The sequence below is a fragment of the Diabrotica virgifera genome, chromosome 6, assembly GCF_917563875.1.
Source record: "Diabrotica virgifera virgifera chromosome 6, PGI_DIABVI_V3a".
Classification (NCBI taxonomy): Eukaryota; Metazoa; Arthropoda; class Insecta; order Coleoptera; family Chrysomelidae; genus Diabrotica; species Diabrotica virgifera.
In genome coordinates, this window is record NC_065448.1 from 215,772,186 (window position 1) to 215,799,358 (window position 27,173).

Sequence of the window (27,173 nt, forward strand, 5' to 3'; positions counted from 1 at the left end):
TCAAACACATACCATTTTGCGTACACCAGTTAGATAAGCGATCAATATCACCTTGTAGACTAAGTGAAGCAGCCTCACATGTGATTATTTTAAAACATTTTAAATCATCAGCGAATAACAAAGTTTCATTTACTTGGAAACAAGGTATTAGATCATTGATAAATTTATTAAACAACAGAGGTCCCAAGTGTGATCCTTGTGGTACACCTGAGGTAACAAAGATGGTATGAGAATAGTAATGATTAACCCTGACAATTTGCGATCTTTGCGTAAGATAGCTCGTGAGCCACTTCAATATAAGGCCATCGACTCCATATAAATAAAGTTTATGAATCAAGAGCTCATGATTAACTTTGTCACAAACTTTCAGTCAACTTGTAAACCCCTCTCAAGAGCATCTGTCAAAAAGTCAACGTATGTTATGAGACCCAATTCTGCTGATTTTTTGGATGTAAATCCAAATTGTTGGTCCCCTATAATTGGCGAGCAGTCATAACTTAAATAATCGGAAATAATGCTCTCAAAAACTTTAGGAATAGCACTAAGAATAGAAATGGGACGATAGTTACTATATCCGATTTTCAAACTGATTTATATATTGGAGTGACATAAAAGTTTTTCCAGTAGTCTGGAAATTCCCCTGTTAATAGAGACTTATTAAATATATAAAAAAGTGGGCGCGATAGAATAAAGCTGAATGTTTTAAGGAAAGTAGGGGGAATTAAATCAGGACCAGGACCTTTGTTGGTATTAAGTTCAGACAGTTTTTCGTAAATTTTTGAAATTTCAGTGTGATAATTAGATACATTAACCAAAGGTGAAATCTGAGTTACATGCGGATGTAAGGATTGGTTTGTATAGACGGAAGAGAATTGGTTAGCAAAAAGATTAGCAATATCAGTTCCATTGAAGGCAGTACGATCTCCAAGAGTCGTTGTATTAGGTATAGCGTTATTTTCCCTTTCACTGCTTACAAATTTCCAAAAGGATTTAACGTTATTAATATGTAATAGAATGTTCGGTGCGTTGAATGTAATCGGCATAACACTCTCTTGATAAAAATTTACATTTAGTTCTTAAGTTACTAAATGCTGCATAACTTTCTGGACACCTTGTGCTCTTGTATATCTTTTGCGCTGATTTCTTCTCGTAAAGCAACTTCTTCAGCTCAGAAGAGTGCCAGCATGGATATTTCTTATCACAGATTTTATTTTTTTAGCGGAACAAAACGATCAATGATGGAATAAAAAATGTCGTAAAATACAGAAACCATGTCAGAGAGCTCTTTTCCTTGAAGTGCATCATCCCAATTAATTGCTTCGAGGGAAGAACAAATTGCTGCATAGTCAGCATGAACAAAGTCATAATAATACTCTTCACCAGATGAATGATCATTTGTGATTTTGAGTGGCAAACTGCATTCAAGCGGAGGATGATGTGTGTCCACTGGAATTAAAGTGTCGATAGCCTTCAACACATCAATACCCAATGGAGATAAAATGAGATCAAGCGTAACTCCTCTATCATTGGTTATTTCGTTGATCTGAAAGAGATTGAAAAAAGCACAAATATTGGATATAGTTTCAATAGAATCAGCTTCGGATTGTGTAGCTGAAGGCTGAGGAGAAGCAACGGAACAATAATCATCGACATCCCAAACTGCACATGGAAGATTAAAATCACCCAATAGAAAAAGGTTTGCTCTATCGTATTGCTCGCTTATAGTGATAAGCTGTTCAAAGTACGATTGGTATAAAGTACATAGCTATAGATTTAGGTGGAAAATATACAATACCCATTAAAGATTTGTTATTAAAGAGAACAAACAACTGTTCAGTTGAAGGATCAGACTGAACTTGATAAGAAGGAATTGAATTCTTAATGGCAATTAATACTCCCCCACCTCTACTAAAGACACTGGAGTTCTTAAAGCGGTCGGTTCTGTAGATATTGTAGTTGAGACTTATTGTTGAGACATTATAACTTGTTGTAATTAATAATACACGGTAGAGGGAGTCATGGAAGAAGACGCATCTCCTAGTTAAACAATTTGAGAGCTTGGTTTAACTGCACTTTTGCTCATCTCTTTAGAGCAGCGGTATCGAAAGTGCCAATCGCCATGACGGTTGTCGACCTTCTTAGAGGAGATGGCACATCAAGAAGAAGACTGAACTGAAAGAGTAAACTTCAAGGAAATATGTCTGTCAGATACAATGAAACTGCTCATACAGTAAAGGCTGTGTAAGAAAAAATGCACATTTGTGAAACATACTATGTAGGTATAAACCGCTCCCTAGTCCGTACATCAGCAAATTTTTGGTTATTTATCTATAGCCTATTGATTATATGTATTTTAGAAAGGAACTACAACGTTAACGGGTTTTTATTGTTTCATATAGTCAATGGCCCTCTAAATATGAAAAAACCGCGGAGTGCTACCATTTAAAGGGGTGCGTTTTTGAGAAAGGGGTGAATTAGTCCCTAGGCACAGGGCGAATTAGGGTGAGTTCTATGCACTTTTGGTACAAAAACCTCTACAGGAAAATTGTTTCTGGTTAAATTTACTATCGAAACATCACATCTTAACCTTTAGCTACCCGCGCATCAAGTTATAACATAACTACACGCGTGGCGTACTTTATACGCCACAAGAAAATACACTTAAAAACAGCGGATTTGTTTATTTTTTTTTTTTGACAATATACACCTAGTTGTTTGTTATAAACCTTATTCAGCATCAGTGAATACTTGGAGTTCCTTCTCAGTAAGCCAATTGGGATTTATAACGAATTATGGAATAACTGGATTCCATGATAAATAAAATTACTAATAAATTTTTTTTTGAAATGTGATTTTTTGCAGTAGAAAAAGTATTGTTTATAAAGAAAAATACATTTTGTGCCATAATGACTCAAAAACAATTGAAATATGTACTAATATTACTACTTATATTAATACAGGGTGTTTCATTGGGAAAGTAACATACGTTAACTGTAGAAAGAGGACACTTAGGCGATCTCAAAAATACCATACTTCATGGATCTTACTCCATTAATAACAAAGATACTGGGTGTTTTATCTATTTTGCCATTTTCTTAATTGGTTCATAACTTTTTAACCACACTGTATATTTATTTTATATTTGGCACCCAAATATCATTTAAGGTGTACAATAAATTAATTTATTTACAATAGTAAAAAATCCAGATCCGGATTAAAAGATATTGGAAAAATGTTCCGAGCCCAAAACAACACCCTGTACATTAAATTTTTTTAAAATGGATTTTTCAGTTGAAAAGAGGATGAAAAACTAAATTCAGTGGTATAATTTGAATTTTCGGCAAAATGATTTTTCTGGTGAAATTTTGAATTTGAATTCGGAAATTAAGTGAATTGCGAGAGCTCTAAGTAGAAAAAAATTGAAATACAGCTTACATCTTGTCAAACTCACTGTATATTGATTTTATATTTAACACGCGAATATTCTTTTAGGTGTACAATCAATTAATTTATTTACAATTATAAAAAATCCAGGTCCGGTTTAAAAAATATTGTGTAAATATTCCGACCCAAAAAACACCTTGTACCTATATTAATTTTCTTTAAAATGGATTTCGCATTTGAAAAGAGGATGAAAAACAAAATTAGTGGTATACTTTGAATTTTCGTCAAAATGTTTTTTCTGGTAAAATTTTGAATTTGAATTCTGAAATTATGTCAGTTGCGAGAGCTCTTGTAGAAGAAATTAAAATGCGACTTTTAATAATTAATACCATTATTTAATCTAAATTGGTAAAATGTTAATATTTTAGTGTTTTTTATTATGTGTGAAAATTAGTTTTTGGCGAATATTCATCTTTAAATAATGAATAAATAATAAAAGGTCAATAAAGAATACATCACTTTAATTAACAAAATAGCTAAAAATTATAACAAAACAGCGAAAATTTGGAGCATAATAACTATTCAAAACTAAAGTACTTATTCAAAATTACCACCATCAAAAATTATTTTTTTATACGTAGGTACGGTAAATTTTTGAAGTTAGGTACCTGGCGTCATATGTACTGTGTGTGTGTTGAGTAAGTGTCTTGTTACATTGCAAAGTCGACGTCATTGTCTTTGCAAAGAGACGCTAATTGTATTCGAACGTCTGAGGTTCCTCCGGTGAGTACCGATCCCACAAGGACAGAAACTATTTTCATTTATTAATTTATAATAAACGAAAAATTTCTAACCCTTGTGAGATTCGAACTCACGACCATTCGGACCTTTCGATCCAAAGGTAGGCGCTCTTACCACTGAGCCAAAAAGGGTATATCAAAAATTATTGTTATGTGTGCAAATGTTAATATTTTACCAATTTAGATTAAATAATGGTATTAATTAAAATTAAGTCATGTTTTAATTTATTTTACTTTGAGCTTCGCAATTTACATAATTTCAGAATTCAAATTCAAATTTTTACCAGAAAAATCATTTTGCCGAAAATTCAAATTATACCACTAATTTTGTTTTTCATCCTCTTTTCAAATGCAAAGTCCATTTTAAAAAAATTTAATATACAAGGTGTTTTTTTGGGTTGGAACATTTATACAATATTTTTTAATCCGAACCTGGATTTTTTATAATTGTAATTAAATTAATTGACTGGACACCTAAAAGAATATTCGCGTGTTAAATATAAAATCAATATACAGTGTGGTTGACAAGTTCTAAGCTGTATTTCAATTTTTTCTACTTAGAGCTCTCGCAATTCACTTAATTTCAGAATTCAAATTCCAAATTTCACCAGAAAAATACCACTGAATTTAGTTTTTTTATCCTCTTTTCAACTGAAAAATCCATTTTAAAAAAATTTAGTGTACAGGGTGTTGTTTTGGGTTCGGAATATTTTTCCAATATTTTTTAAACCGGACCTGAATTTTTTACAATTGTAAATAAATTAATTTATTGTACGCCTTAAATGATATTTGCGTGCCAAATATAAAATAAATATACAGTGTGGTCAAAAAGTTATGAACCAATTAAGAAAATGGCAAAATAGATAAAACACCCAGTATCTTTGTTATTAATGGAGTAAGACCCATTAAGTATGGTATTTTTGAGACCGCCTAAGTATCCTCTTTCTACAGTTAACGTATGTTACCTTACCAACGAAACACCCTGTATAATCGTGGCATATATTGTCCACCACCGGAAACAACAAATAATAAACTGTAAACTACGATCTTCCCAGAACGCCGATTATAACGAAACTAAAACCAAATTGTAAAGCACATTCCAGTGATAGGTTAGAGAGATAAACAAGATCAAAAATCAAATTTTTAAATATATTTGCAGTAGAATTCTTATATCTGGCGTACAAAATACGCCAGCGCGTGTAGTTAAAGGTTAAAGTCAAAAATATTTTTTTACAAAAATATAAATATATTCAAAAGAAAAGCAGGAAAAAAACACGTAAGATAGAAATTTTGTTTTTTGCCCCCTAACTTTTTTCTACGGGGATATAGGTATAGGTATTGCTTCACAGAAAAAAGCTTCCATCCTTCTTCTTTAAAATGTCGTTAGGTGGAAGTCTCTATGATTTACAGTTTTCAAAATATGATTTTTCAAAGTTCGCCACTCACAGCAATTTTGGCCCATTTTTCTTGTTAGTTCTCAAACATTGTTCTGTAACTTTTTTCGACGTAGCTTTAGGTATGTGTGGTGTCACATTTAATAGGAAGAAAAGTCAATTACCTTTAAAATATGGTTGTTCAAACTAAAATAAGATATGGTTGTTCAAACTTCTATACTTTTAAATGATTTTTGATATATTTTACGATTATTTTTAAATTTCTCATTATTACAACTTTTTTTATTATACAAGGTGTCCCAAAAGTAGTGGAACGGTCGAATATTTCGCGAAATAAACATCCGATCGAAAAACTGAAAAATACGTGTTCAATCATTTTCAAATATCTATCCAATGACACCAAACACCAATCCCCACTACACCCCCTGGAGGTGGGGTGGGGGTAACTTTAAAATCTTAAATAGAAACCCCCAGTTTTTCTTGCAGATTTTAATTCGTTACGTAAAAGTAAGCAACTTTTATTCAAGACATTTTTCGAACTGTGGATAAATGGCGCTATAATTGGGAAAAAACGATTTATCCTGATACCATAGGTAAATTATAGAAACGGTCTAATATCTCACGAAATACACTTCTAAATGAGAAACTAAATAACAGATTTTTTTTTCGAAAACCTTTCGAATAATACCAAACGTGACCCTCCAACCCACCCCTTGGGGGTGGGGTGGGGGGTAACTTTAAAATCTTAAATAGTAACCCCCACTTTTTATTAGAGATTCGAATCCGTCACAAAAAATTAAGCAACATATATTCAAAACATTTTTCTGATTGATAATAGATGGCGCTTTAATTGGAAAATACGATTTATTAGCGCCATCTATCAGAAATTTAAAAAAATGTTTCGAATAAATGTTGCTCAATTTTTTATAGCGAATCCGAATCTGCAATAAAAAGTGGGGGTTGCTATTTAAGATTTTAAAGTTACCCCCACCCCACCTCCTGGGGGTGGGTTGGAGGGTCATGTTTGGTGTTATTCGATAGGTCCTCGAAAAAGATTAAAAATCTGTTTTTTGGTTTCTCATTTGGAAGTGTATTTCGTGAGATATTAGACCGTTTCTATAATTTACCTATGGTATCAGGATAAATCGTTTTTCCCAATTATAGCGCCATCTATCCACAGTTTGAAAAAATGTCTTGAATAAAAGTTGCCTACTTTTACGTAACGAATCCAAATTTGCAAGAAAAACTGGGGATTTCCATTTGAGATTTTAAAGTTACCACCCACCTCCAGGGGGTGTAGTGGGGATTGGTGTTTGGTGTCATTGGATAGATATTTGAAAATGATTGAACACGTATTTTTCAGTTTTTTGATCCGATGTTTAGTTCGCGAAATATTCGACCGTTCCGCTACTTTTGGGACACCCTATATATTTAGGTATACAGGGTGAGGCAGATAAAAGTCCTATTAGAAATATCTCGAGAACTGAAAGAAACAGAATCATGAAAATTGGAATGAAGGGGTTTTGAAGAGTGGTCTCTTTAATGAAAATATTTTCATCGATTTGTTACTTCCGGTTATACCGGAAGTGGCTTATAACTTCGTTTTTTTAAATGGAACATCCTGTATATTTTTACATTTTTGGATTCTCCTGGATGTCTTCTTTCTTAAAATATGAGGTTTTGTAATGTTATACAGGGTAGTTTAAGAGATAATTACGTTTCTTTTCTTAATTTCCTAGCAGCATTCACACCCTGTAGAATTGTAGTAGTTTGGCATCAAAAACTCTATTTATGTTCAAATGATTTTTAATATAGTCTACTATTGTTAAGAATTGTTAGTATAGATAATGTTGAATTGTACTATACAGGGTTGGTGGAAACTCGGAAAGAGTTTTCTTAAATGGAACACCCTATATTTTATTATTGTAATGAAATGATATTTTATGCTACTTTTTTATTTCTTAAGCATTCCCTATACCTAACTGCTTTAATTTGTGAGTTATTGGTGATTCAAACCAAACATTAATTTCAACAAAAAATACGTGAAATTTTATTAGGTTGGCCGTGAAAATTTTCAATCACAAATAATTTTTCGGAAATAAATACATATTAATCTAGACTGATCTTTAAAATTGCCAATAATGGTTGAGCTATCAAAATACCTACGTAGTTAACATTCTTGGCGCGATTAACAATTAAGCACAAACGAAAGCATTTAGGTATAGGGAATGCTTAAGAAATAAAAAAGTACCATAAAATGTCTTTTCATTGCAATACTAAAATACAGGGTGTTCCATTTAAGAAAATTCAGAAAATCTTCATTCCTAGTTTCGACCAACCCTGTATACTAAAATTTAACATTTAGCTATACTAATAATTTTTAATAATAGTGGACTATATTAAAAATTATTTTAACATAAATAGAGTTTTTGATATTCAACTACTCCAATTCTACAGGGTGTGAAAGTTGCTACGAAATTAATAAAAAAACGTAATTAGCTTTTAAACTACCCTGTATAACATTACAAAACTGCATATTTTAAGAAAGCAGACATCGAGTAGAGTCTAAAAATGTAAAAATATACAGGGTATCCCATTTAAAAAAAAACGAAATTTTAAGCAACTTCCGGTATAACCGGAAGTGGCAAATTGATGAAAATATTTTCATTAAATAGATCACCCTTCAAAACCCCTTCATTCCAATTTTCATGATTCTGTTGCCTTTAGTTCTCTAAATATTTCTAATAGGCCAGTTATCTGCCTCACTCTATATACATTGTACAACAAAAAAGAAAGATTATTTTCTTTACTTTAAAGCGGTGTATTATAAAAAATTCTAGGACTATTTTTAAACAAGATATGCTTTTTCAAAATGTGACATACACACATGCAATAGGTCCCACTAATTTGGAATCATATGGAAAACTGTTTATTATTAACTTTATGAAAAAAAAATTATTCTTTATAAAATGCTCCACATAATCTAAAACCTAAGATGCAATTATTAGATATAACATTTTTTTATCAATAGTGTACGAGGTATGTTAAAAAATATGAATTTCGCTCAAGAGTAAAGTACCTTTATATTTCACAATATCGAAAAGTGTTATTTAGGAAAGTTATTTCGAATTAAAAATTATGTTATAATATGCAATTATATTCTTCTAATTAAAAAAATTAAAAAAGTTTAAAATTTTTCTCAAGTTACGGATACCCCTGGATATCCTATGGATATTTTGTTTAAAAATAGTTCTAGAATTTTTTGCAATACATCATTTTAAAGCAAAGAAAATAAGCTATTATTTATTTCGCAATGTAGATACCTAAATGTACAAGAAAAAAAGTCATAATGAGAAATTTAAAAAATTATCATTAAAAATATCAAAATCATTAAAAGTATAAAACTTTGAAAAAGCATAACTTGCTTCAAAAGAGCCCTAAAATCTTATACGGTGGACCATTTTAAAGATAATTGACTTCTCTTTCTATAAAATGTACCATTGCATATACATAGAAATGCATAGAAAAAAGTTACAGAACAATGTTTGCGAAATCATGGGGAAAGTGGTCCAAAAATGCTGTGATCGGCGAACTTTGAAAAATCCTATTTCGGAAACTGTAAATCCTAGAGACTTTTACCAAACTTCGTTTTAAAGAGGAAGGACGGAAGTTGTTTTTCGCTGAAGCAATGCCTATACCTATATCCCTGTGGAAAAAATTATGGGTCAAAAAACAAAATTGCTTTCTTTCCTGTTTTTTTCTTGTTTTTCTTTTGAATATATTTTTGTAAAAAAAATATTTTTGACTTTAAAATCTGAAATTTCGATAGTAAATTTAACCTTGAACAATTTTCTGCATAAACTGCATAGAACTCACTCTAATTCACCCTGTGCCTAGGGACTAATTCACCCCTTTCTCAAAAATGCACCCATTTAAATGGTAGCACTCCACGGTTTTTTCAAATTTAGAGGTCCGTTGACCATATGAGACAAAAAAATCCCGTTAACGTTGTAGTTCCTTTTAGCTCTCTTATTTTGAACATAATCAATAGTCTACTATGAGACTTTGAAGGAGTCTGCTACACAACACGCTGCTATAATAATAAAAGACAACAGCGAACTGATTATCCGCAACAAATGAATCAGAGTCCAAAAGGGCGACAAACATTCCGCCAGGAGTGAATAAGCCATGATGATGATCTATGAGACTTTAAATGAGTAAAATATGGACTTTTTGATTCAGATTGTTGGGAAGCCTAAGGTACTTACGTGACTTTATAAAATATAGCTATAAAATCATAAAAATGCATTGAATAAGCTTTAATTCAATTTCGATCATTACATACTTAATTAGCACTTTAAAAAAGTTAATTTACTAAATTAGCCATATTTTTTGTAAAAAACACATTAATGATAAATGAATTTTGTCTAAAAAATATTTAATATCAACGAGGAATTCACTTCGCAAAGTAAATTAATTATAGATAATGTCATAATTATTAAAAAAAAAGATGTTACATTTTTGGAACATAAAATATAAAATTTTAGTCATGAGTGGGTGCAAAAGTCAGTCAAATAATCATGATAGTAAAATATAAATTACGTCGATATTATTGTGTTTTGCGTTATCCCAGATTAAAAAAATATATCAAGATCGGTTCATGTTTCACAGAGATATTACAATTTTTTCTCTAGCTCCACCATGACTACGCCGTCACTTGGCAAACTTTATGATTCATTTTTGATTAAAAAAGCGTGTTTTTTAGACATAATAAACATTTCTTGAAAATATAGATAAACAAGTATAGAAGTCACCCATTTTGTTTCTTAATTGTTATAAATAAAGTGGCAGCGATTTTTTAAGAGACTATCTCAGCGCCCTTTTTGATTATAGAAACTTTTTTAATTCTAGGTCCCTAAACCCAAAAAATTCATTGTTTAATAAGTCTAAGCAGATTGCGGTGTATGCAGATGATGTAAACTTGACGGGAAGAACCGCAAGAGACGTCACAGAACTATATGTGGAGCTTGAAGAAAATGCGAAAGAAATAGGGCTGGCCGTCAACATAGATAAAACTAAATCCCTAATACAAGCAAGGAACCAACGAAACTTGCAGAATTTAACAATAAACGACGCTAATATAGAAATAGTAGAACAGCTCATATGCTTGGGTGTACAGATAACAATGAGCATCAAGTTAGCTAAACACCTATCACAAATCGATTCGAAAGTAGGTGGATAATTTGCCGCTAATTAGTCGTTAATTAGTTGTGAAAATACCGATTTTGTCGTTTCTTTTTTTTTTTTTTTTTAGGTGCTTTGCTAACTTGATATAAAGTTAGCAAAGCACACCTCCGAAAAATGACTTCAGAGCGTTCGTAGGAGAATCGGAATAGGATTAGTTTTTGCCGCTAATTAGTCGCTAATTAGTTGTGAAAAAATTAATTTTCTAAATTAATTTTTTTTTGTTTTTTTGGGTGCTTTGCTAACTTGATATAAAGTTGGCAAAGCACGCTTCCATAAAATGATTTTAGGGATTTCGTAAAAGAATGAAAATAGAATGAGAATTTGCCGCTAATTAGTCGCTAATTAGTTGTGAAGAAATGAATTTTCTAAATTAATTTTTTTTTTTTTGTTTTTTTGGGTGCTTTGCTAACTCGATATAAAGTTGGCGAAGCACGCCGCTATAAAATGATTTCAGAGTTTTCGTAAGGGAATGAGAATAAAATGAGAATTTGCCGCTAATTAGTGGCTAATTATTTGTAAAGGAATTTTATTCACAAAAAATTTTTTTTTGTTTTTCACGGTGCTCCGCTTACTCGATATAAAGTTGGCAAAGCACGACTCCATACAATCATTCTAGGGTTTCCGGAGAAGAATAGCAATGGAATAAGAATTCTTTGCTAATTAGTCGTGCATTAGTTGTGAACACACCAATTTTGTCGTTTTTTTGTTTTTGACGGTTCTTTGCTGACTTGATATAAAGTTCGCAAAGCACGCATCCATAAAATGATTTAGGTTTTTTTGTAGTAGCATGAAAATAGGATCAGAATTTGCCGCTAATTAGTCGCCAATTAGTTGTGAACAAATTGATTTTCTAAATTAATTTTGTTTTTGTTTTTTTGGGTGCTTTGTTAACTTGATACAAAGTTGGCAAGCACACCTCCGAAAAATCATTTTAGGGTTATCGTAAAAGAATGGAAATAGAAAAAAAATTTGCCGCTAATTAGTCGTGAATAAGTTGTAAGAATACCGATTTTGTCGTTTATTTATTTTTTTTTATTTTTTTAGGTGCTCTGCTAAATTGATATAAGGTTAGCAAAGCACAACTCCAAAAAATGACTTTCGAGCGTTCGTAGAAGAATGGGAATAGAATGAGAATTTGCCGCTAATTAGTCGCTAATTAATTGTAAAGAAATTAATTTTTTTAATTAATTTTTTTTTGTTTTTTTGGGTGCTTTGGTAACTTGATATAAAGTTGGCAAAGCACGCTTCCATAAAATGATTTTAGGGATTTCGTGAAAGAATAAAAATAGAATGAGAATTTGCCGCTAATTAGTCGCTAATTAGTTGTGAAGGAATGAATTTTCTAAATGAATTTTTTTTTGTTTTTTAGGTGCTTTGGTAACTTGATATAAAGTTGGCAAAGCACGCTTCCATAAAATGATTTTAGGGATTTCGTGAAAGAATAAAAATTGAATGAGAATTTGTCGCTAATTAGTCGCTAATTAGTTGTGAAGAAATGAATTTTCTAAATTAATTTTTTTTTTGTTTTTTTGGCTGCTTTGCTAACTCGATATAAAGTTGGCGAAGCACGCCGCTATAAAATGATTTCAGAGTTTTTGTAGGGGAATGAGAATAAAATGAGAATTTGCCGCTGATTAGTCGCTAATTATTTGTGAAGGAATTTTATTCAGAAAAAATTTTTTTTTGTTTTTCACGGTGCTCCGCTTACTCGATATAAAGTTGGCAGAGCACGACTCCATACAATCATTTTAGGGTTTCCGTAGAAGAATAGCAATGTAATAAGAATTCTTTGCTAATTAGTCGTGCATTAGTTGTGAGAATACCAATTTTGTCGTTTTTTTCGTTTTTGACGGTTCTTTGCTGACTTGATATAAGTTCGCAAAGCATGCATCCATAAAATGATTTGGGTTTTTATGAAAAAGCATGGAAATAGGATCAGAATTTGCCGCTAATTAGTCGCTACTTAGTTGAGAAGAAATTATTTTTCTAAATTAATTTTTTTTTGTTTTTTCGGGTGCTTTGCTAACTTGATATAAAGTTGGCAAGCACACCTCCGAAAAATCATTTTAGGGTTTTCGTAGAAGAATAGGAATAGAAAAAAAATTTGCCGCTAATTAGTCGTGAATTAGTTGTGAGAATACCGATTTTGTCGTTTATTTTTATATTTTATTTTTTTAGGTGCTTTGCTAACTTGATATAAGGTTAGCAAAGCACACCTGCAAAAAATGACTTTCGAGCGTTCGTAGAAAAATGGGAATAGAATGAGAATTTGCCGCTAATTAGTCACTAATTAGTTCTGAAAAAAATAATTTTTTTGATTAATTTTTTTTTTTGTTTTTTTGGGTGTTTTGCTAACTTGATATAAAGTTGGCAAAGCACGCCTCAATCAAATGATTTAAGGGTTTTCGTGAAAAAAAGAGAATAGAATGAGAATTTGCCGCTAATTAGTCGCTAATTAGTTGTGAAAAAATGAATTTTCTAAATGAATTTTTTTTTCGTTTTTTTGGATGCTTTGCTAACTTGACATAAAGTTGGCAAAGCACGCCCCCATGAAATGATTTTATGGGTTTCGTAAAAGAATGAAAATATAATATGAATTTGCCGCTAATTAGTCGCTAATTAGTTGTGAAGAAATGAATTTTCTAAATTAATTTTTTTTTTGTTTTTTTGGCTGCTTTGCTAACTCGATATAAAGTTATTAATCTATACTAATAAAAAACTATATATAACTATATAACCTAAACTATATAATCTAAACTATAAATTAATTAAAAAAATTATTTTTTTCAGAACTAATTAGCGACTAATTAGCGGCAAATTCTCATTCTATTCCCATTCTTCTACGAACGCTCGAAAGTCATTTTTTGCAGGTGTGCTTTGCTAACCTTATATCAAGTTAGCAAAGCACCTAAAAATAAAAAATAAAAAATAAACGACAAAATCGGTATTCTCACAACTAATTCACGACTAATTAGCGGCAAATTTTTTTTCTATTCCTATTCTTCTACGAAAACCCTAAAATGATTTTTCGGAGGTGTGCTTACCAACTTTATATCAAGTTAGCAAAGAACCCGAAAAAACAAAAAAAAAATTAATTTAGAAAATTAATTTCTTCACAACTAATTAGCGACTAATTAGCGGCAAATTCTGATCCTATTTCCATGCTTCTTAAAAAAACCTAAATCATTTTATGGATGCCTGCTTTGCGAACTTTATATCAAGTCAGCAAAGAACCGTCAAAAACGAAAAAAACGACAAAATTGGTATTCTCACAACTAATGCACGACTAATTAGCAAAGAATTCTTATTCCATTGCTATTCTTCTACGGAAACCCTAAAATGATTGTATGGAGTCGTGCTTTGCCAACTTTATATCGAGTAAGCGGAGCACCGTGAAAAACAAAAAAAAAATTTTTTCTGAATAAAATTCCTTCACAAATAATTAGCGACTAATTAGCGGCAAATTCTCATTTTATTCTCATTCCCTTACGAAAACTCTGAAATCATTTTATAGCGGCGTGCTTCGCCAACTTTATATCGAGTTAGCAAAGCACCCAAAAAAACAAAAAAAAAATTAATTTAGAAAATTCATTTCTTCACAACTAATTAGCGACTAATTAGCGGCAAATTCTCATTCTATTTTCATTCTTTTACGAAATCCCTAAAATCATTTTATGGAAGCGTGCTTTGCCAACTTTATATCAAGTTAGCAAAGCACCCAAAAAAACAAAAAAAAAATTAATTTAGAAAATTAATTTTTTCACAACTAATTAGCGACTAATTAGCGGCAAAAACTAATCCTATTCCGATTCTCCTACGAACGCTCTAAAGTCATTTTTCGGAGGTGTGCTTTGCTAACTTTATATCAAGTTAGCAAAGCACCTAAAAAAATAAAAAAAAAAAAGAAACGACAAAATCGGTATTTTCACAACTAATTAACGACTAATTAGCGGCAAATTATCCACCTACTTTCGAATCGATTTGTGATAGGTGTTTAGCTAACTTGATGCTCATCAGATAACAGAGAATGGCAGCAAGGAGGAAGAAATACAGAAATGGATAATGCTTGCTAACAAAGCATAGGTACTTGTCTTTGTCGCAGCTGTTTGGATCCAAAGACATCCATAGGGAAGTTAAGTTTAAAATATATAAAACCATCATACGGCCAATAGCAACATAATATGATGTAGAAACGTGGAGCATGACAAAAAAGACAATAAACCTTATTAATACTTTTGAAAGAAATATATTAAGGAGGATATTGAGACCCATTTGTGACAATGGTATATGGAGAATAAACCAATTGCCTACAATTGCCCCCTCTCAATTGCCTACAATTTCCGAAATTAAAAACTCAAATGTAAGCATTCATCCACATCCTATTTGTGTTTCTGATATTTTTAATTGTTTTAGCTCGATTACCAATAAGCTCACTACTGGTCCAGATGGCGTCCCAAATTTCCTGCTGAAAAAGTGTGTTTGTACGATTGTTGTGCCATTATTTTTATTATTTAATAAATCCTTGGAAACTTTGACGTTTCCGATGGCCTGGAAAGAAAGTTATATTGTACCTGTATTTAAGAGTGGTCTGAAGGATAATGTTGAAAATTACCGTGGTATCTGCGTCCAATCTGCTATTCCTAAGCTATTTGACTGCCTTGTAGCTAAGCAGCTTTCTTGGTCTTGGCGATATTTACTATCTGAGTCACAAAATGGTTTTTGCAAAAATAAGTCCACTGCGACAAATTTGGTATGCTATCAGTCTGACCTTCTTACTCAGATGGAGGATCGTAAGCAAATCGATGCAATATACACAGCTTTCTCTAAGGCCTTTGATCGTGTGTAAGTTGGTCTTGTTTGGTTTTCATGCTGAATTTGTGGAGTGGGTAAAAAATTACTTAACAGGTCGCAGTCAAAGGGTGAAGATTGGTAGTCATCTCTCTGATGAAATAAAAGTAAGCTCTGGAGTTTCTCAGGGTGGTCATACTTCACCTCTCCTTTTTAACATCTTTGTTAATGATATAATTGGCTGCTTTCGTAATATTAAGTGTTTAATGTTTGCTGATGATTTAAAATTCTGGAGAGTTATAGAAACGATTAGAGACCAAGATTTGCTACAGGAGGATTTAGACTGTCTACATGCCTGGTGTGTTCAAAATAGACATAATTTAAATACCAATAAGTGCTCTTTCATAAGTTTTACACATAAGGTTGGGAGGGTTGAAATGAGTTATTCTATAGGTAACCAACCTCTCAATCGTGTTTATTCCATTAAAGACTTAGGTGTCATTATGGATGAAAAACTTTCTTTTGTAGAACACATTAATACTATTTCTGTAAAGGCATCTAAGCTTCTAGGTTTTGTTATGAGAAATTGTAAGTGTTTTTCTGTGGTAGCAACGAGATTGGTTTATTGCTCAATTTAGATCCTTGTTGGAGTACTGTTCTGTAGTTTGGTCCCCTTACTACCAAAACCATATCGATATGGTCGAGAGGATCCAAGATAAATTTTTGAGATATTGTGCTTACCATGCTCACACTACCATTAGAGAAATCATGATTATTCCTCTATTGAACAACAATTATCTTTACCCCCACTTAAGAACCGTCATGATACATCAGGTGCTATATTTATATACTTATAAGATCATACATGGATTTATTGATTGTCCAAACCTGTTAAATCACATTAACTTTAAGGTTCCAAACCAAGCTCTATGTTACCACAATGTTTTCAACATTCCTTTTCACAGAACAACATATGGTATTCACAACCCATTGGATAGATACATGGGGCTATTAAATGAATTTGATTATGATATTTTCAATTTAACTTTAACTCGGTTCAAAAGATCTCTTGCTTTGTGATATGCTTTGTGACATATATGTATGGTATTGTTGAATTTTGTTCTTATTATATTTTGTATGTTTTTAGTATGTAGTGAACTTTTTAAATGTAACTTTTTGTTATTGATTCTATACTATAGGTAATTTATGTTTTGAAACCTAACTGATATTGTATTGTAATTTAACTGTTAATGGGATTATCTCGTGTTTTAAATAAATAAGGTTCAATCACTAGCTATACCAATATTACTGAGAACCCTCTATAGCAAATTATGCAAAAAATACAAAGATTGCGCTGGGCAGGTCACCTTATAAGAATGGATAATGACAGAACACCTAGCAGAACGCTTAGGGGAACAATGGTGGGACGTCTGCCAGTACGAAGATCAAGGAAGAGGTGGATAGACGAAGTGAGAACCGATGTTAAAGAGATATTGAGGGTGGACAACTGGAGGAGAGCAGCCAGAGACAGAGATACTTGGAGGCAGCTGCTAGGGGAGACCATGGCCCAACTTGGGCTGTAGCGCCATAGGAGAGAGAGGTCTTGATGTTAGCAATATAGTTGCAATCTGTTTTCATGTAATAAATAAGGTGTAAAAACATATTTTTGGTTTTGTTTTACATCATAGTGATAAAATATAAATCTTTAAAAAAATAATTAGATTTAGATCTTAGATCAGATATCTGCGAATTTTTTTCAAAAAGTTAATTGAAGCTTTTTACTTTTTCATCTTAAGATAAACAAATTATCATATCTTAGCAACAAATGGATCGATCTGGTTTTACAAAATCTTCTGTTGTAAAAATGTTCTTGATTTACTGCATTACAAATTATTATGCGAGCATTATTACACAAAAATTTGGCCATCTTGCCGAAGTACAGTTTTTCAACCTAATTTATTCAACTTTATATATTAGGTATCTTAACGCTAATTGTGCAATAACAATTGATCAAAATTAAACTAAAAGAAGATTAAATCTGTGGTATTAAGGCAAAACCTGATATGTCAAAAATTATCGATTTTTCGTTTTTAATGCCAATATGAACATTGAGCGATGAAGAATGTGATGACAAACTCAATATGGCTAAACGCATCCATGTAACCAATAGATGATAAAATTAGTTTCTGATATGTCCACTATTATAACAACACCGCAAACTTTTAAACTCATCTGCTGCAAAATCACGTTTATTGATATATTGGGTTTTGCCTTAGCACCACAGAAATTAAAGCTTATCCAATATAATTTTACGATTATATGGCCATATTTTATAAAGTTAAGTACAGTGGAACCTCGATAACTCGGATTAATCGGGACCATGGCCGATCCGGGCTACCGAAAATCCAGGTTAGCCGGAGAATATGGTAAAAATTAATAAAATACAGTATACTTACAGATAAACTCTGTGTTGAAATACGACTATACTACACACAATGCAGTCACAATCGGAACGATGTTATGTTATTTAAGAACAGTGGAGACTAAGACCGTTGTTTAAAAAAGAATTTTTTAAATAGTCTTTTAGTCTTTTTTAAACAATGCTAAGATAGTTTGAAATAAATAAAGGAATAACAGGTGCCTGTCGTTACTGATAATCCGGACAATGAACGTCGCTCTACCGCCGTGTGCCATGAGTCATTTTTACTATCGTATAGTTCAAATTACACAAATACCCATTATCTCTCAAATATTATATTACATACATATTACGTATTTACTTATTACAACGCTATTGTTGAAATATTTGTCTGATGAAAATCGGTCCGGATTAGCCGGACTTCTGGGTTATCAGGGGCCGACTTATCGGAGTTCCACTGTACCTTTGTGGTATCATCATATTTCATATTCATAACAATCATCGTAACCCATCAATGGCTAGCGTTAGAATACATAGGTACAGGTTGCATTCATCTCTATGTCCCTTAATATGGTCCTAAAATCCTTAAATGGGTATGCATATGTGATTTAATTGTCAAAAGTTGTTACATGTAGTGGTGTAACTTAACTGGTTCTAAACATTACTATCATATTAAATAATATACTATAGATCACTTTTTATCACTTAAGTTGGGCTTGGCCTCCTTTAGTAAGCCTGTCCAAAGATCTCGATCTACTGCTGTTCTTTTGCATGAACGTGTTTTTAGGAGGTTTTTGGTATCCTCATCCACTTCATCCTCACATCCCTTTTTTAATCTTTCAGCAGGTCTTTTCCCCTTGTGTTTAATAATTTTCTAGTGATTCTGTTTTCATACATTATTGTATTATGCTAGTGTTGATTCTCTATTATTCTATATCGTTAGTATATTTTTGTTCAAGAGATACATATATAAAAATTGGAAAAAATTCTTTGTAAAAGGTATAAAATTTTACTAAAATCCCTTTAAAGGGCTACATCACAACAAAACGTTTTCGATTTTACAAAAAAATCATCATCAGTGTTAGATAGACTGGATGCTAGCTGAGCCACCAAAGAAAAATATTCGTGTAAAAACCCTTTAAATATAACATGGATACATTAAAAGTGCATACTTCATTAAAATGCCTTATGATGCTCACATGGCAACTAATGTATTGAATTTCCTAATGTAATGTATTGAATTTCCCAACAATTGGGATGCAAATTGAGTTGTTTACATTCCAATGACTTAATGGCAATATATATAACTACGCATTGAGAACTTTATATAAATATGAAAATGAAAACAAAAAAGAAATGAAGAACATGAAGAATGTACCTGATAATGATGAACCTGTTTAAATAAATACCAAATAAAAAAGGAATGTCAGCCTCAGAGTCAGTCACTTATCAGTTAATGATTATTTTCAAAACACTAGCTGAATGCATGACTAATGCCATACTAAAATATGCTGAAACCAAAACATTGATTGTGTCAAAAACTCTTTATACAGGAATAGATATGCTGGAACCAAAACATTGATTAGGTCAAAAATTCTTTATTTTGACAGCACATACCACAAACTTGAGACCTTTTTCAATGAGTAACAAACAACCTACTGATAAAGACCCATAAAAATTAAATATTACTGAAAATGTACATACTCCCAATGAATTCAATATCTCAAACCAGCTTTTTGTCCAATGAACATATTTATATTGTAATATTAATTTATATTATTGAAATTTTTTGAGAAAAGGGTTAATAAACCTACTTCGATTACAGTCGAACCCTCTTATTAGAATACGGGTTATAAGAATATCCCGGTTTAAGGAATAAAAATTTGAGGTCCCGAGACCTTTCTACTAGCCATCAATGATCGGTTAATAGAATATCCTGGTTATACGAATATTTTTGCTTGGTACGAAGGCTATTCCAATAAGCGGGTTCGACTGTATTAGAAAAAAAATTCAAGATATAAATTTTAATAAACTTCCATGTTAAATTGTCCTACTTTTAACATATTAATAATTTAGATCCAATTAAGTAATAAGAAAAAAGTAGTTAAATCCAGAAATAAATTTCTCTATTTAATAATTTCATGAATTATTAAATGAAATTCAATAAAACTTGGACAAACATATATTATGTACTTTGAATATTACTGGTCAAGGCTGATCCAAAATTTAAACAAACCATGTTAATACTTACCAGAATATGGTAAATATGAGTTGAAAGTATTATATCCAGTATTTCCTATTATTGAGTTGGATGGCCTAGGAGGCAACAGAGGGGCGTTTCTACCACCAACTACTCCTGGGAGACTAACCGAATTCCTCAAAGTATGTGAAGAATTTTGCAAATTGTTTTCCTCAAAGGGTTTGGAAAAAGACATTATAAGATTGTTGAGAGTTTTTAGATTGTACTGTAACTTTCACATCACTACACAACACCGTTTTTTATAGCATTTGCTGTCTGTAACATTATAAACCTCTAGTTCATATTTAAGAATATATAAAATAGCTATAAAACTGAGCTAAGCTGGTAACTAATCAGCTCTCACTAAAAATTCAGTTTCAAAGTTTACTTTTTAACAATGTAAGTGAATGTAAAAAATGACGTATAATAAATATTAATGACGTTTCTTCAAATGACAGTTAAAAAAAAAGAAGAAGTCGAAAGGTTGAAATCCACAAAACAGTAAAACTCGTATTTATGTTTTTGTTTTATGTTGCCTGAATAACGCAGCACTATTTCTGCTGTTGGTCATTATTGGTTGCATATCTAAAGTGTTTTTTTAATTATATGAGTTTTAAACCCTTTTGGTTTTACTGGTTTTGTCACCATTTAATCCAGCTACGAAATTATAACTTCTAAATAGAGCAATTTTATATATTTTAAGTCAATAGTATTTTATTATTTTGGCGACCTATCCTTCATGAAACCTTCTTCTTCTCTGATCTCTATTTGTGATTCAAATTTGTCCTTGAGTAGGTTTGTGAATAGCTTCCTTGTCTTATTTAGGAGAATTATTTCTATGTAGTGGTCTGAACACATCTTTGATCTTTCTTAAAAATCGGGATTGTAATATGTACTAGTATGCTAGTCTTTTGGTATCTACGTTCTGTATAAAATTTTCTTCTTCTAAGGGCCGGTACTTTATGTCCCGGTTAAACCTCGGTTAGCTAACCGGGGTTTAATCGGGACAGAAAAGTACCCCATAGGGCCTCTTGCGTTGTAATAAAAGCAATTATAATTATTATTATAATTATTTATGAATATAATAATAAGTATAATTGCGTTTATGTCTATGTTTTGCATATATTTCTGTCCCGATTAAACCTCGGTTAACTAACCGGCTGTTAACGGAGACATAAAGTACCGGCCCTAAATGTGCCTCTCAGGCACGTAGCCAAGGGAGGGATCCATGGGGTCCGGACCCCTCCCAAAACTGTCTCGGTTTTGGTACCAAGGCAGCAAGTTTATCTCCAAGGTATTAAGTATAATTATTTTGAAAAAGTGAACGAAATTATTATTATTTTTTATTAGGATTATTTCTGTTTTTATTTAGTGTACGGATCAACTTATATCCAATTTAAACATCAGATTTACCAAAAAATGAAAGTATTCTATCAGCATTTCAAATTCTTTTACCTTTTATTTTTTATAGAAGACTAGGTGTACTCTTTTCTATGGAATCCTATATTTCGGTAGTAGTCACTAACATCGTCAGGGATACTAAAATGATATTAAAGATACAATGGTGAAATTAGGTATTAAGAACAACTTACTAGGGTGAGATTGTCGTCATATACATATGTAGATGTTATATCCTACCCTAGTTTTTAATACCTAATTTCACAATTGTAGCTTTAATATCATTTTAGCGTCCCTGATGATGTTAGTGACTACTCACAAAATATAGGATTCCGTTCTACATTCCGATTCCGTACATTCTATCTTGCATTTAGTAAAAGTAATTTGAAATTTTTTTTAAATGTAAGTTTTACATATTTAAAATATTTTAAATTTAAAAATATTTGTCCGCAGATTGCTCGTTTACACTGTAGACAAAAGTTTGTCGTCATTCTTCCTAGCCGGCTAAGGCATAAGTAGCATACTGTCCGTTTTCTTTCGATAGGATTACATATTCGGTTGAGAAACTGATTGTATAGTTAGAATTTCGTTTATGTTCTGTCGAATATTGCACCGTAAATTTGATATGTTTAATCTTTTGCGCATCTATGACTCGGCAAGGTTTTTGCTCAAATCAAACAAAAACTGAGAGTGGAAAACTGGCTTCCTATTTGTTTTGTGCGAATTATGGCAGTATATCACATACGATTGATAGTGCTTATGTATATCATTCCTTAAAAAACACAGTATCCATGGTAATGTTACGGTTGCTACCATGGACCGATTTTGTCAATTCCTTCGTATAAAAATTTGTAAAAGGAAATCCTCCGGTATTGAAGTTTTGCCAAGATAGGGACTGGCATCAATCATGTATTTGGAGAATGAATCGCAAAGCATAGCAATCTTTATGCCCGTACATAGACGGCTTATGTTAGATACTATCGTTAAAACTAAAGCGTCGTAATATTTACGACAGGATACCTAATTCACACACTTCCGCAGAAAATTTAACTGACGTTTATACACCAACGTTTACCTACTAAAGAACTGTGGCTGAAAGTTCTTGGGATTTTGCGTTCCTTAGAAATTTCGCAAAAAATAATTCGGCGTCGTATATTTTATGAGTATTAGTATTCTAGGGTTAAAATAGTTTTTTCAAATTTTGCATATGGATCTAAAATTTATTCTGAATATTTTTTTCAATACCTTACCGTCTAATCCAGGGGTGTCCAACTTGCAATGCCTCAAGGGCCAAAACTAAAACCTTTGATGTTGTCGCGGGCCATATAATAATTTTGTTACAAGTAATAACAAAATAAAGTGAGGTATAAAAATAATTAAAACAAAAAAGAGTATTATTTCTTTTATTGCTCAACAACTACATTTTTTTATAAACGGAAAATTTATTGATAACACTTTTCAATAATCAAGACAAACATTGCAAAAGCAACGAAAAAGATGTATCCAATTAGTGTGAGGACTGTGGTCGATCGGCTTCATCCACCAATGAAGAAATGTCCACCTCCAGTTCAGTTGTAGACAGTCTCATAAGATGACGTAACGAAGAATCGGTAAGGTTGCTTCTGTTTTTGTTTTTTATGTATTTCATGGAGGAAAAGGCACTTTCACATGTATATGTGCTTCCGAACATTGACGTCATTTTCAGTCCAAAATCTCGCAGGTTTGGGAATTTCTCCTTTGACAGTAATTTGAAAAATTCAAGTCCCTTTTCTTGTCTGGTGATTAGGAACATGTCTGCTTGAATATCACATAACTCAAGCTGTAAGTTGGGTGGATGATCATCAATGGTTGCTCCAAGAGGGTTATTATAAAGTAGTACACTGCTTTTGAGACTTTCAATTTCTTCAAATCTTGTATTGAATTCATCAATAACTTGTTCAATTTGTGAAATGCAGGATGAAAACTCAATATTTTCCTCACCGTTGAATTCTTCTGCTATTTGCAGACAGCTAGGGAAGTGTGTCAGGTTGTTCTTTTCCAAAGCACGTTTAAACACGTTCACGTAAACACCGTTTATCATTCCGATCAAATCTGAAACCGTCTGGTTTCTTCCTTGAAGACTCAAGTTTAACATGTTAAGATGATTAGTCAGATCTGTTATAAAAGCTAACTGTCTTAATAATTCTGGATCCTTAAACTTCTCTTCCAGTTCAGTTGTGTCAGATGAAACGTATTTGTTGAGGAATGCAGGGATTTCCTTTCTTATGGCAAAAAATCGTTCCATGCACTTTCCTGCACTCAGCCACCTTACATGGTTGTACATTAGCAAGTCTCCATACTCAGCCTCTGTTTCCACTAAAAACTGCTTAAGTTGCCTGTGTAAAAGAGATCGATTTCCACCTCTAATCATATTTATAATCTTAATCACGGTTTGGAAAACTTGATCTTTCTTGACTGATTTTCCACATAAAGCTCCCTGATGTATAATACAATGAATTTTTGGGCAAGTGACACCATTCTCTCGAAGCAGACCCACTAATCCAATTTTTTTACCTGTCATTGATGGGGCCCCGTCTGTTGCTATGGCTGAACATTTATCAAAGCCTCCAATTCTGTCAACTGTTTTCTTCACAGCCTCAATAGACGTCTTTTCCTTTTGTTGTTCCATAAAGAGGACAAATATCAAATAACTCCTCTTTACTGGTAATATCATCAAAAGTAGTGCGCACAAATATTAACAGCTGACTAACATCGGTTTGATCAGTGCTTTCATCCAAACAAAGTGAGAAATATGAACTTTTCTTAACCAGGCTAAGCATAGATTTTTCTACTTGCTCACCCATAGCAACAATCCTTCTTTGTATGGTTTGATGTGAAAGTGGCACTGATTCAAATTTCTCCGCCATTTTAGAATCACCGAAAGCTTTGGCCATTTTAACAGCACATTTTTTTATCAAATTGCCATCAGTGAAAGGTTTTTTTGCCTTTGCCAGCTCAAGCGACACGGCATAAGATGCATGCAAAGAATGCGTTTGAGAGTGTAATATTTTACTGAACATACCAGTTTGCTGTTTAAGCTTTTTCTTCAAATCTGCAACTAAGGCACGCCGACTTTCATGTGTGTACGTAGCATACTTATTTTCATGCACTGTTGTGTAATGTCTTCTCATATTATATTCTTTAGGCACTGAAACGACATTCATGCACACTAAACACTGCAACTTTCCATTATTGTTAGCAATCAAGTAATCACTCTCCCAACTTTCTTTGTAAATTCTGTTCTCACTATCAATTTTCCGTTTTACTGGTTTTACACTCATTATTGTATAAGAGGAATCAAGAAAAAGAATTAATCAAGTTCACTGTTCACTAGCAACGTAATAGATTAGCCGACTAGTCTACGTGTCAGTAGCACACTGGCACGATGGCGGCTGGCGACGGATGGTAAGCAGTGGGAGGTGTGGCCTGCGGGAACTGTGATGCGCAGTAATCAGTGCAGTTCTCATAGTGGTGGAGGACGATTGTGTTCGTTACACGTCCGCGAAGCGGCACGCGGTACAGTACTTGTGATGTAAAAACACTGCTAAACCATAAAATATAAATTAAAAAATCTTTTTTCACAGTGGCAGCATTTAAAGAAAATATATGCTTTTCGAAAATCTTACGTGGGCCACAACAAATAGCCTCGCGGGCCGGATGCGGCCCGCGGGCCGCCAGTTGGACAACCCTGGCTAATCTAACAAATAATTTGAGTTGTGTTTGGATCCCCCTCAAGCACATTTCCTGGCTACGTGTCTGGTGCCTCTCTTCTGGAGATATTGGCGACCACTTGACACATATTATTCTATTTACAGCAGCTCGAAATAGATTAGTTGACGTTAGACCCGTCCACTTCCTAAGATTCGCCAACCAGGATATACGTCTACGTCCAGGTCCTCTCTTGCCTTGTAGAATCAACTGTAGTAGTCGATATTTATCATTACGCATAATGTGACCGAATTAAACCAACTTTCTGTTCTTTAGGGTGTTAATTATTTCTTTGCTTTTCTTAGCCTCTAAAGAATAGTTATGTTAGTTTTGTGGTGTATATAAATATGAGACCTTCAACATACGTCGGTAGCACCAATGCACCATATTTCAAACGCCTCTAATCGTTTTATGGCATCTTCTGTAAGACTACAGCTTTCTACCCGTAGGGGAGGACACTAAAGACATATAACATCTAACAATTCCTATGTGTCTTGATACTTAAGACGGGTTGGCATTACTAGTGGATGACGAACGTGGTTCACACTAAAAAACAAGCGTTATCTACGCTTCTGTGCAATACGTTTCGTGAGAATCGTTATTGTGTTTACACTGGGTACGAGAGTTTTATGTGTTAGTAGTGGACATGTCATCATCATTTGCATATTTACAACCAGCTACTATTACAACCAGCGAAATAATAGCTATTATTTCTCTAGTGCTTGTTTTGCTTTAAAATTTTCAATTTCAAGCTGAGCAACAATTCTTTCTACTGCTGCGTTTTGTGCGTCATTCTTTTTATACCTTGCGTCAGAATCATTCCAGGGTACAGGATCACTCTCGTACAATTCTACAAATCTAACATATAACGGTCTCCCGTTCATTCAGATGCTTATTTCTGAGGGTAAAAGCACGTGCTTAATCAAATACAAACTCTCTACGACTGTCTTTAGAGAGTGAAATATATATTTACCATGTTTAATATAGTCGGTTCGCTAAACTCAGACGCAACTGGCTAGATATTTTAGTCGATAATTTTTTTGTTTTTTGCCAATTTTGCAAAAATTTGCAAAATTACTAACTATTTAGTGACTATTAACTACTTAGTAATTATTTTTTGCAAATTTTACTAAAATTTGCAAAATTACCGACTAAAATATCTAGAAAGTTGCGTCTGAGTTTAGCGAACAGACAATCGTGGCGTGGCGTAGGCCATTCGTGAGACAATCGTGCTGCACGAACATCTGTTAGGTCTTGTAGCATGGGCCAACTACGTAAGCGTGAGCCACGTTCGTTATTCACTAGTAATGTCAACCCGCCTTTAGGGCCAAACCAAACGGGCCACTCTGCAGCGCTACTCTCTGCGGATCCACAAAGCAGTTTCCGATGTTGACCGTGGGTTCTTATGTGAAGTGGATGTCGCACCCCAGACGAGCGACTGTGGTCAGCCACAGTCGCCGAGTCTCACTGCTAGTGGCGTCCACTAGTGGCAAACGCCATTCGGACGGACCACTTTTGTAGCTACCACAAATATTGACGAGAGTTTACACGGTTAGCACGTAAAATGAATTTTGTTTCCGAAAGATTTTTAATTAAATTCCAAAACAGACCGGCTATGTGGGATAGAAGAACCCGAGGGTAGGTATAGAGTATAGATATAAGGCATTGAAAGGAAAAGCGTGGGACGAGATCTTTGAATTATTTGTTCCTGATTTTAAAGAAGGTAGCCCTACTGAAAAGAATAAATCCGGTAAGCA

The 27,173-nt window shown here is 32.9% G+C and overlaps 1 protein-coding gene and 1 long non-coding RNA gene across 2 annotated transcripts in view; one reads left to right on the top strand and one right to left on the bottom strand.

Annotated features, from left to right (window-relative positions):
• The window catches only part of LOC126887225 (peroxisomal membrane protein PEX13), a 105,215-nt gene extending 84,508 nt beyond the window's left edge, over window positions 1–20,707 (bottom strand). The window contains exon 1 of the mRNA XM_050654630.1: window positions 20,284–20,707. Within this exon, the coding sequence (XP_050510587.1) occupies window positions 20,284–20,467 (184 nt within the window). The 5' untranslated portion in view covers window positions 20,468–20,707. The remainder of the gene's footprint in view (window positions 1–20,283) is intronic.
• LOC126887227 (uncharacterized) overlaps window positions 1–27,173 on the top strand; it is a 214,045-nt gene that overhangs the window by 82,614 nt on the left and 104,258 nt on the right. The gene's annotated exons all lie outside the window — the stretch shown is intronic.